The sequence below is a fragment of the Limulus polyphemus genome, unplaced genomic scaffold, assembly GCF_000517525.1.
Source record: "Limulus polyphemus unplaced genomic scaffold, Limulus_polyphemus-2.1.2 Scaffold2837, whole genome shotgun sequence".
Classification (NCBI taxonomy): Eukaryota; Metazoa; Arthropoda; class Merostomata; order Xiphosura; family Limulidae; genus Limulus; species Limulus polyphemus.
Genome location: NW_013668447.1, coordinates 57,845 through 69,173, shown reverse-complemented (window position 1 = coordinate 69,173; position 11,329 = coordinate 57,845). Strand labels below are relative to the sequence as shown.

The window sequence follows — 11,329 nt, the reverse complement described above, 5'->3', positions numbered from 1 at the left end:
AAAGTTAATTAACAAACGGAGACGTAACAGTACGCTGTCCAAGTACGGACTCAGGCACGTGGAGCGCCTGTAGACAAATAACACATTAAGGTGATGGGATGTTATTCGAACAAGTAAACACTATGGTTTAAGGAATATTTCCTTATTAAATCCATGCCCCCCAGTGGCACAGCGGCATGTCTGCGGACTTACAACGCTAGAATCCGGGTTTCGATACCCGTGGTGGGCAGATCACAGATATCCCATTGCGTAGCTGCTTAATTACAAACAAACAAACAAATTAAATCCACAGCCATAACAACCGTCGTTTCACCGCTTCAACTTGTGTCTACAAATATAATGAATGGCAGAGAAAAGGGTGGGACCACTGGTGAATGGATTCTGTAAAAGGGGATATGAGGTAATGCCGAAACCGAACTCCCTCTATAAAGATACATCAAACGCGTATGCGCAATATCGTATTCAAGCAATCAGCGACAGTCAGGTACTTGTATCGTGGTTGTTGTAGATCAGATGCTCCAGGATTTCCGATAATTTTGGGTTTGCCCGGTAATACTTTCTCCTTCACTTTTGTGGGTCAAATAGTCTAAGGTAGTTTTAAATGTGTGTTGGTATTACATCTTCTTAAGCCTCGATTGCTATTATTGTTATTGGGAAATGAAAACAAGTCGGTGTGTTGTTTCAAACGGATGACGTTAAATATTATTATTAATTAAGAAGATGGGGAAGTTGAAGGCTTTTGAGATTGTATTTGACGGTAACAAAACTGTCTTCTATCCGGGACAGCAAGTTAGCGGAAAATGTGTTGTAGACTTGCGGGGTGATATGAAGATGAAGTCCCTTTGTGTGTTTATGCGAGGTGTGGCTAAGGTTCACTGGACAGAATCGAGAAGTACTGGTAATCGGCTTGGAGCATACACTGAACATTACAATGCTGAGATAGAGTATTTCTTTATGAAACAAGTTTTGTTCGGTGGAGGTAAGTGTAGTATATTATCGTTAACTTGGCCTTTATCACCAGTTTCTTTATTAAGCGTCTGTATTTTAATATAAATCTGGTGTGACTTTAAGTTTAACGTAACTCTGTTACTGTACACTGTCTGTAGCTGCTGCTGCTAGTAGTAACAATAATAGTATTAGACTATTAGTATTAGTAGAATTACTAGCTTGATTTGGATTGCTGATCTAGTGTTACTGATAATATTATAAGCTCTAGCATTAAGTTTAACAAACAAAATATATTATCATTAGCGTTAGCACTGCCTTTCATGTACCTCCATTTAAATTTTTACGTACACTTACAGGTAAAACTAAATTGTTTATAATTTTTATGCACTTTAAAATTAAGAATGTATCATTTATTTTAATTTTTTTCAGAAATCAATAGACTTTCTGATGTCTTGCATGTTTATTAGGTATTCATTAGTGAAATTATTAATAATACAATTTGTGATGTTTAAAAAATTAGGCTGTTTTAGAGAAGGTACAACTACAAGATGCATGTGTTCTAAAGTATGAATTATTAACTTGATTTGAATGTTTTATGATCAAATGATAGCATTATTAATGTACTTAAAGAAAAGGTTGGTAATTTAACTTTAATTACTTTGCATACCAGGCCAGTATGTTGTTCCTGTTGACAGAATACATGTGCACATAGCTTCATGTACTGTTCTGTTACTAGAGTAACTAGACAAGAAATTAAAATTGTGCAGGATAAACTTGCACTTCAGTAATACATCTACAGGTGCTCTTTTACATTATTGTCAACATAAATATATAAGAAAAAAGTAAGCTATTTAAAAATTTTTACTGTATATGACAAATGAAGATTTTTTAATTAAAGAAGTATATCTTTCAAATATCCTATATCTTGAAGTTCAGTGTGGTAACAGTATTTTACCATAAAAATCTTAATAGTGGAATTTTATTGAAAGAACAGTACTTTTGAATAACTTTTTTTTTATATTCTGGCTAGATAATTAAATGATACATTTGGATAGATAAAGTTTAACAACTAGTAGAGATAAGAGTTGGTTAATTTTCTTGCTTATATGAAAGAACAGGAATCATTCTGCAAGTTCAACTGACAAACATTAGATGTCAAGATGTGAAACTTAAAACGTTTTATTTTCTTTTTGCATTGTAATTAATGTTAAAAATTTTCTTACTACAAGAACTTGAATAAATGGATAACTTAAATTCCATATATTGTATTCAGTCTTTCCATTTTAGAAATTCTTTCAAAACTTAAGTACTTACCAAGATTTTAATGGATGATGGCCAGAGATCATTAAGAAAAGTTGCTATTGAACATGAACCTTTGTAATTATTTTGCAAATTATAAGAGCTTCTTTTTTAAGTTTATTATTCCTACATGTGTGTAGCAGTGGTTTTAGCTGCATATTAGTGACACTGAGTCTGAATAAAACCTCTGATTCTGAATGGATTATTATCAAAAATTTTTTGTTGCTTTAAGATATTTTAAAATTAGTAGCATGTTTATTTCTGTCATATTCTATATCGGCTTTTAGACATCAGAAGTGTTTTATGAAGTCTAAAGATCAAATCACTTTATCTGCCTTTAGGGGCAGACCTAGGAACATTTCTTACTGTTTTCCAAATTACTTAAGTGAAAATGTTTGAGGCATTAGCTTGCACATGCCACAAGCACTTGCAACCTACAGAAGTCTTGGGGAATGTCTCCCAAGGTAGGTTCAAAGTGGTTTATTCCAGTACATTTTAGAGGCATAATTCAAATGAAGAAAGTAGCACATTTTTACATAAGGATTTATTGAAGTGTGAATTGAACATGCTTCAAATAAATAAAAGGAATTTAAAGGTTCTATTAGGTAACATTGATATTTCTAAAATGTACCTTACCTTGTGCTAACAAATGTTAGTAAACATTTAAGATGTCTTTGATTGAAAATAATGGTCACCAGCATGTCTTATCAGTCTGTTTAAAAACAAAACTTTCACTTATTTCATACAGTGAGGATTTTGTCTGAAAAACATGTTTAGGACCTCATCATGGTTAATTTGCAGTCTGTAGTGGAAGCAGAGCTAGCTTACTGAGGCATGCATTTATGTTTTCAACATTTGAAAGAGTTGACACACTTTCCTTGCAGTAACATGTTGTGATTGATAGAACTGCCAGGATGACCAGTAGGATGGCAATATTTGGGAAAATGAGCCTGTTGGTAGCACTTATTATGCTGGCAGGCTCATAGGACAGCATCCTTCTTCTGCTGATGTCCGTCTCACTTTTGCTCTCTCGTCACAAGAAAGGACAGGAGGAATACAGACTTTGTACAAACATGGAGGAATACATTGGCTTTTGTTGTTGCATCAGTAATTCATCAGTTGGCCCCATTCCCAGTTATTTGTTTAAGTACTTGAATGGTTGGTTGTATCAGTTTTATTAAAGAGCATCAAGTTGCAGGAACCAATGAATTTGGCACATCATCTATCTCTTGTGTTTGGTTCTAGAGAATTATTTCTTGATTTTTGTCTGTAGCAGATCTTAGTGTTTCTGTGACAGATTGAAAAAGAGACTGATCTCTTTCAAGGTTTGTGACACCCTTTATCTGGAATGGCATTGTGGCACTAAAGTTGCATTTATCACAAAAACAATGCATGTATGGTAATTTAGGATATTGTGCAGTGATGATGGTAGCCTTATACTTCCCAGTATCATCTTAAGATGTAATTTTTCTATTGACAGTGTGGTTGTTTACCCCCCGTTCCAGGAACTACGAAGACTAACTTGTTGGTGTTTTCCAGTTCTTTTGAATAATAGTAAAGTTAATTGAAACAAACAAACAATAATACTAATGTCAGGTTTTTATGTCTGGATGGGCTGATTCTTCACAGTTGGTGTCTGTAACATGTTGGTGATAAATTTCAACAATAAACAAACAGCACACAGTCCACTTATTGTAAAATAATATATTGAAACAAGTCAAATGTGTATACAAATGGTCATTATACAGTTAATTATCATTTGACCTGTGCATTGCAAATAAGAGAGAATACTCAAAATATTCTTTCAGAATATCAGGATGATGTCTCTGCTATGGTTTCTTAAGTTGAGAAGAGTCTGGATGATTCTAGAATTGCTGACTTCAATATTTGTTGAATCATCCCAGTGTTCTCTTTGTAGAACTGGGCATTAAGTTGATTAATTGATACAATTGATTACCTTTGAGAATCAATTACATTGCATCATGTTTACTTAAAATAAGTGATTAATCAGAATTAGTATTTAATTATTACTCTCCTGGTTTATTCTGCTTATCCAAGTAATAGAAATATTGCAATATGATTTCTCATGAATACTATTGATTAATTCAAGGTTGTTCAGCTTAATCAATTAGTATTATGCTTGACAAAAATGGTCAATTAATCAAAATTAATATTTTTGATTCTTCCAACTATCCAAGTGGGAATAAATATTTAATTAAATAGAATTGATTAATTAGCCAAATGATTAATTAATTATCAAGTTCCACTAATCACCCTACTCTATCTCTTAGTACTATATTTTGCTTCCCACAGAGGATGACAGTCTTCTGGACAGATGTTAGGTTTGCAGTGTTGTTCACAATGTGCTTTTGAATAGTTTGGTTGGGTGGGTATTATTCTTGCAATTCTAATGTTTTCATATTCTGTTGAAAAATGGAATATCTGTGGAACATGAACTTCCATGATACAATGCTCCAGTTTGCATATGGAAACCAATTAGAACAGGTGAAGCTTAGAAACATTTTTCCCCACATAAAATCCAAAGAGAACACGGTAGTGGCAGAAAGGAAGTGTCCAACCAGCCCAAGTGGGTCAGCCAGGGAAATCTTGACAAAACATCTGGACTTAAAGATTGGTATTTTCCATACTTCATTTGTATAAGATATGAAAACCCAGGAGAGGGTTTACAGGTGGTTTTCAGTAGATTGTACTGAGTTCTCTCTGCAAACAAACAAACAGAATTTACATTCCTCACACTTTGACAAAACTGAAATAATGTGATACCATAATGCAATTTTTAGGACTTCTCATATGCATATCAATGAATGATCTATAAAGAAGTGGTGCATTTATTTTCTGAGGTACAAGTTCATGCATTTGTAAATGAATTAAAATTATTTTCAAAGTCTGACCATTTTCCAGAAGAAATAGAAGACTCCCTGTATCTGGACTTGGCCATAATTCAATTGTATTTAAAACATCATAAGTGGCATGTTTGTGAAGACTAATATTAGAGGCTTTTATTCAGTTTAAATGATTTTAGAAGACTAATGTTGAAAATAGCAGTTCAGTTTCTAGTTTTTTCTAAGGGACTAATTTTAAGAGGCAGTGATTTTTTTTTTTCTGTTTGTTAGAGAAGACTACTGTTAGTAACAATGATTCAGGTTTTAGTTATTATCGATGTTAAAAACAGTTTTAGTTTTTAGTTGTAGGAGACTAATTTTAGAAACGGTGACTTAATTTCTAGTTATTGTAGAAATCTAACTTTTAATTCCAGTGATTCAGTATCTGGTAGTTATAGAAGAAGAATATTAGAAACAATTTTCCAACTTTAGTATGTGCTAAATATTTTTTTATAAATTTTTTTGTCATACTTAACATACTAAACAATCTACTAGTAAGAATTCCTTCTTTTAATACTTCATTGTAGTATCAAGAATGTTAAAATTTGTAATGCAGCTATTAAGTAGCACTTAAATACTATTAATTTTTATTTCCTGTGATTCCTGTGTAGAAATTAGATCCAAACTAGTAGGTGCACTGGATTTATTGCTTAAAAACACTTGGATACATTTTTTTTTTTACTTGTGGTACTAAAATTCATGTCATTACTTATCTCTTTCCACCTTAACTGGTTTGGCTAAAAAAACTCATCAAAAAGAACAAAAAACATCTTAAAATATCAAACACACACAGGAACCTGGAATTCATCATGTGTTCTCTTCAAAATGCAGATTGGAATGATTGCACCTACATATTTTTGTAAATATACTAAACAGTTTAACCTATTTCCATTGCCACGCTACATGCACATGGTCTGCTGACCCCTCTTTAGATATACAAGCCAGCCATGAGCAGCCTTTACATTTTTATCTACAGCGATTCTTCCACTGTCTTTTCAGTGTCTGTGTGTGTGATTCTGGTTATTTGTTCTGTAGAAAGGTGAACAGCATTTCTGAAGTTAATATTTTCTTTACCTGAAAATGTATTTCAGATAGAAACCTCTGTAACCCACCTACTTTTCCACCCCACTCCAGTGTGTCTTTTGTTTCATTAAGAATGAGCTTTAGGTATACACAAAGTGCTCAAGGAAAGTACTGTAAATGGAGGATGGGTCATCCTCCTGTTGTTGGAGAGGTATAGTCTGACACTGATTGCATCATAGGCTGCTGCAGTACAACTTATTATATGTAGGGTTTAGAGTGTTCAAAGGCTTGGGACATGTGCAAAAAACATTTTGACAATGGTGCAAGGGATTAGCTATCTGTTCTGTGGAGAGATAAGTATCTATATGAAATACATTTTCAGGTAAGGAAAATGTTAAGTTCAGAAGTTTTTTGATGTGTCATAAAGAACACTGTACTAATAGTACGTCTACTGGGTCAAGGGATAGGCTAATTAAATGGATTGCAGGTTGGTAGAAGGTTGTTATTAATGGAGTAAAGTTGATCACAGTGTATTAATGTCACAAATGATATAACTTGAGGTTCTTTGCTGTATTTCATTTCAATTAATTAACAGTATTGATAATAGAATAATAACCATTTAATTGGTTTTATGTTTGCAGATGATGTTAAATTATTGGCTATTTCTAATTGTTCTCAAGATGCTGTGATATTTGATGGTACTACAAGAGATTCTTCATACACTTATAGTTTATGATAATAAATCTGTGAAATAAAACTTAATATTCCTTGTATGTTTTCAGTATTTTCTGCTGCTAAATGGAAATTAGGCATAGTGGTAGTGTGAAGAAAACAAAGCAACAGAGATCTGGCCTTGGTTCTCTTGTTAATCTCCATCATAGTAATCTGCTTAACATTTAGTATTGCCTGTATATTAACTTGTCTGTCTTTCACAAAACTGTTTTTCTCTAGCCACGAAGTCTTTGTTAATATCCAACTACAAAACCTAACGAATGTGTGATAAACTGCAAGATACTATATAAACACATCACATGTCTTTTTCTAACATGATGAAATTAAGAATTTTATAGTATAGTAAGTTCTAGCTTGCCATAGAGTATTTTATAATAAACTAATCTACCTGTATGAGTTAAAATAAATAAAAAAGATATTTTTCATTACTTTACTAATTTTAGGAAAAGTTAGCATTACCTTTATTACCTGTAATTTGGAGTTTTACCATTATTCTCACTTTATTTGCTAACGTATGAAAATTTCAGTTATATAAAATATTGTTTGAAGTCTTTCATTATCACTTTGTGCTGTAGTATTATTCCTGTGAAATGTATTATTTACAAGACATAATGGTTTGCCAGCTAAACCAGACTATGTACTTGAAATAGTATATGAATTGATATTACATTGGTTATAAGTAAGTGCTGCACCTTTTTAAGCTATTCTACATATAAACACATAGGAAGAGTGGTAGTGACAGACATGAGTTATAGTTCCAAGATCTTAGGTTTTAAAGGAATGTGTAATATTGAAACCAGCTACTGTATTTTCGTGGTATTAATTAATGCAGGAACTTGTCAGGTGATAAGTTGAATTAGGTACATACTGGCTGGGGGAAGAACAGTAGGGTAATTGGTGCTGATACATGTAAATTTCCTGATAGTGGAACACTCCCTATGGTGAATAGGCCAGTAAAAAATATTATTAGAAACACTTTGCTTTCACTGGTACATCACTGTATAAACAATTCACAAAGCCACTGAAACCCATCTCACTTAAGTCCATTAGCACACATGCTAGTTAAAACTCTCTTAACATTGAATGTTGTTTTTGGAACATCTTTTTGATTATTTAAGGAATGTACGTATTCTAGTAAAGAAAGCTTCTCAATGTAAGATATATTTTAATAAGGACTGAATGGCTATGTTTAATCTGGGTATTAGCCAAATTCTTTCACAAAACAGCTTCTAGTTGAAATGTTTAACTCTTATAAGTCAAGAGATTCAAACTTCACTTATTTAATTTATATTTACATAAAAATCAGTATATGGGCAAGTACACAATACTATACACACAGAATACAGAAATACATGTGCATGTGATCAGCTTAATAGCAGTAAACTTAGTTTTTAAGTATTTGTGAGATTTAGACTTCAAAGGGAAAGCTTGTGCACTGTGATAATCCATAAGTTTTTGTAAGTTGGAAATTTCAAAAAGTACACTTGTTAAAACATTTAACATCTCAAGATTTTGGTAAGACTTCTCAGTTTAGAACTAAACTAAAAAACATTGTTCACTTGGGACCTTGTGTAATGTTGAGAAGCACCTTTCTTGTTTCGAGTGCTTATACACTTTAAGGTTCAAATGATGGATAGGACTACAGGAAAGCTACAGATTTAATTAAAAAAAAGAAATTAAGAAATACATAAGAGTATAATAAACAGCTGGTTGATAATGTTAAAACTTAACATCAAGGATTTTGTTAAATATTTTAAAGGTAAGCAAATGTTAAAATGGGGATTGGGCTCTCAAAGGATACAGAGTGGAAAGATTTTGTTCATAACTATGAGATAGTCAAGTTTTTTTTAATTGCTTATTCTTTTCTGTTTTTACACAAGAGGATGTTAGCAATATTCAGAACTCTGAGCATTCAATGAGAAACATCAGAATTTACTTGAATTGTGTAGATATTAATCTCATGAGGTTAAAAAGAAAGGTTGAAAATATAGCACCAAGACTAGATAGTTTTACCTAGGGTTTTAAAGAAGTTCAAAAATCTGATATGTGAGCATCTCTTTCATTTTTTGTTGGTTAATAAACAGTGGCTAGGTGCCTGAGAACTGAAGGATTGCTAATGTTACTCTTATTTTAAAAGGAAATGATAAGGATACTTTTTTGGTGCCTTTTGATTAGTTATGTAAAAGCTGAACAGTAAATGGTATTATAAATGGATATGTAGTAATGACATCATATTAAATAGACCTGTAAAAGTTCTAAACATAAGCAGGACATTACTGAAACGTGCTATACTAGAACATCCATGAACGAGAAACGGTAATTTTTATTTAGTTATTTTCTTTCTTAATTCGACTTCGATTAATCTTTTTTTTTTAAACTTCTAATGACATTATTTTGATGTGACTAAAAAAACCAAAACAAACAGCATATCCTGTTATTGTTTTTTTTCTTTCTATACAACATCCAACATGTGTCTATTTTGAAACAGTACTACCTCCTATCACACAAAGCTATCTCAACCTTTATTTGCCCATTAAGCATTGCCAAAAAATTTTGGGCTAACAGCACACCAGTCTATTATATATACCCTTTTATTTTTGCACCATTTCAGAACATGTGAATATCATGTGACTACTCTCCACCAATCACAGTGCACCACCTATACTAGTAGGTAGCTCCCTCTACTATTCTAGTACAATCTACACTTTCTTGATTGTCATTACAGTGTATAAACCTATGTTTACTTTTATTCTATGTGCTTGCTTTGTCATTGTGATTGTGTTTCAGCTTTTCACCAGTTTAAACTTAGTTTTGTCTTTTTGAAGAATTCTTCCATAATTTGAATTCTAATTTGAAATATGAATTCAAATTTTATGGTGGTGATTATGAAGTTTCTGCCAATGTTGAGAAAAGTAATGTCACTAGTCTCCAGCAATGTAGGTTGACAATATCTACCAAGGAAGTTCAAGCCTTAATTTGCAGGGAATTGGACACTTTTGCTCTGCAGTTGGTTTGTTCTCCCTTTCACCCTAAATAAGCTTCTGAGGAAGAATTTATTCAGAGGGACGATAATTTGGACTATATTTTTCCAGCCCTGGCCTTTTTTGGTCAGTCACATAATACTGATAGTCAGGAGAGTTTGCTGACCTCTCCGTTCCTGCACCTTATTGATCAGGTATGTCAAATTTGCAACAGTTCTCAACCATTTGGCATATCTTCATGATGGATCCATGGGTTCTACAGGTTCTGTCAGAGGGTCTTTGCTTTCAGTTCGGGTCCCTCCCCATATCCTCTTCTTCAGTTTCCTTCCCTCCTCCTCAGGATTGTGCCTCATCTAGTCATCTTGCCGTGTCGATTTTGGACCTCCTACACAAAGGAACCAATGAACAGGTGATTCATTTCACTCCCATCTATTTGTTGTTCCCGAAAAGATAGGAGATTTGAGACCCATCATAGATCTGACCTGGCTGGATACCTTTGTGGAGACACTCTGGTTCACCATGGAGTTCTACCTCTCACTTTGGTAGGTTTTTTTCCCCAGGACTCTGGATGACCAAGTTCAATATGACAGATGCTTATTTTTATATTCCCTTAGCTCCAGGGCCATGTCGATTTCTTTGATTCATCCACAAAGGCTGTGTCTTTCAGTTCTGTGCACTGCCGTTTAGTCTGGCTTCAGCTCCTTGTGTATTCTATCGAGTGGTTCACTCATTTGCTCATCATCTTCACTTGCTAGGTCTTCAGACTCATCATTACATGAACAACTAGCTTCTGCCTACCTCTTCCAAGGCCCAATCGGTCTCTCACACCCGATTACATATTTGAGAAGCTGCTGGGATAGGATTTCTTATCAGGTTGGAGAAGTCTATATATAGATACCCACTCAGCGAGAAGAGGGTTGTCGTCATTCTAATTATAATTATTGATTAGGTAATAACACACTATTCTGGATCCAAGGTGCTTCCCCCAGATGTTTTGCCTGGGCTGACTGCATGTATTGATCATAATATACATGCTCATAAAAGGCATTTCCATTGGATGTTTCTGTCCAGTTGGACTGCACTTGACTTACTTAATAGAATGCAAAGGTACTTTCCCTGAATGTTTTTGCCTGGGCGGATTGCACTTGGATTAATCATATATATGTAAGGTACTTCACTCTGGGTTTTGTCTGGGTGGACCACATTGTTTATCTCTGTATCTTATGCAAGGCACTTCCACTGGAATTTTCTGCCTGGATGGACTGCATTGGCATATTTATACACAATTTACAGTTCTTTAGCCCTAGCCACTTATGCCCTCATTACATTATCTGGCATCTTACTATGACTAATTATTCCCATATCACATACTATAACCTACTACATATGTGGACGAATAACCGGCTGATTCTGAATTATCAGACAAAATGACACTTCCCCGTT

The 11,329-nt window shown here is 33.6% G+C and overlaps 1 protein-coding gene across 1 annotated transcript in view; it reads left to right on the top strand.

Moving 5' to 3' along the window:
* The first annotated feature begins 470 nt into the window (after nucleotides 1-470).
* The window catches only part of LOC106468022 (arrestin domain-containing protein 3-like), a 60,412-nt gene continuing 49,553 nt past the window's right edge, over nucleotides 471-11,329 (top strand). The window contains exon 1 of the mRNA XM_022396327.1: nucleotides 471-979. Coding sequence (XP_022252035.1) covers nucleotides 721-979 — 259 coding nt within the window. The 5' untranslated portion in view covers nucleotides 471-720. The remainder of the gene's footprint in view (nucleotides 980-11,329) is intronic.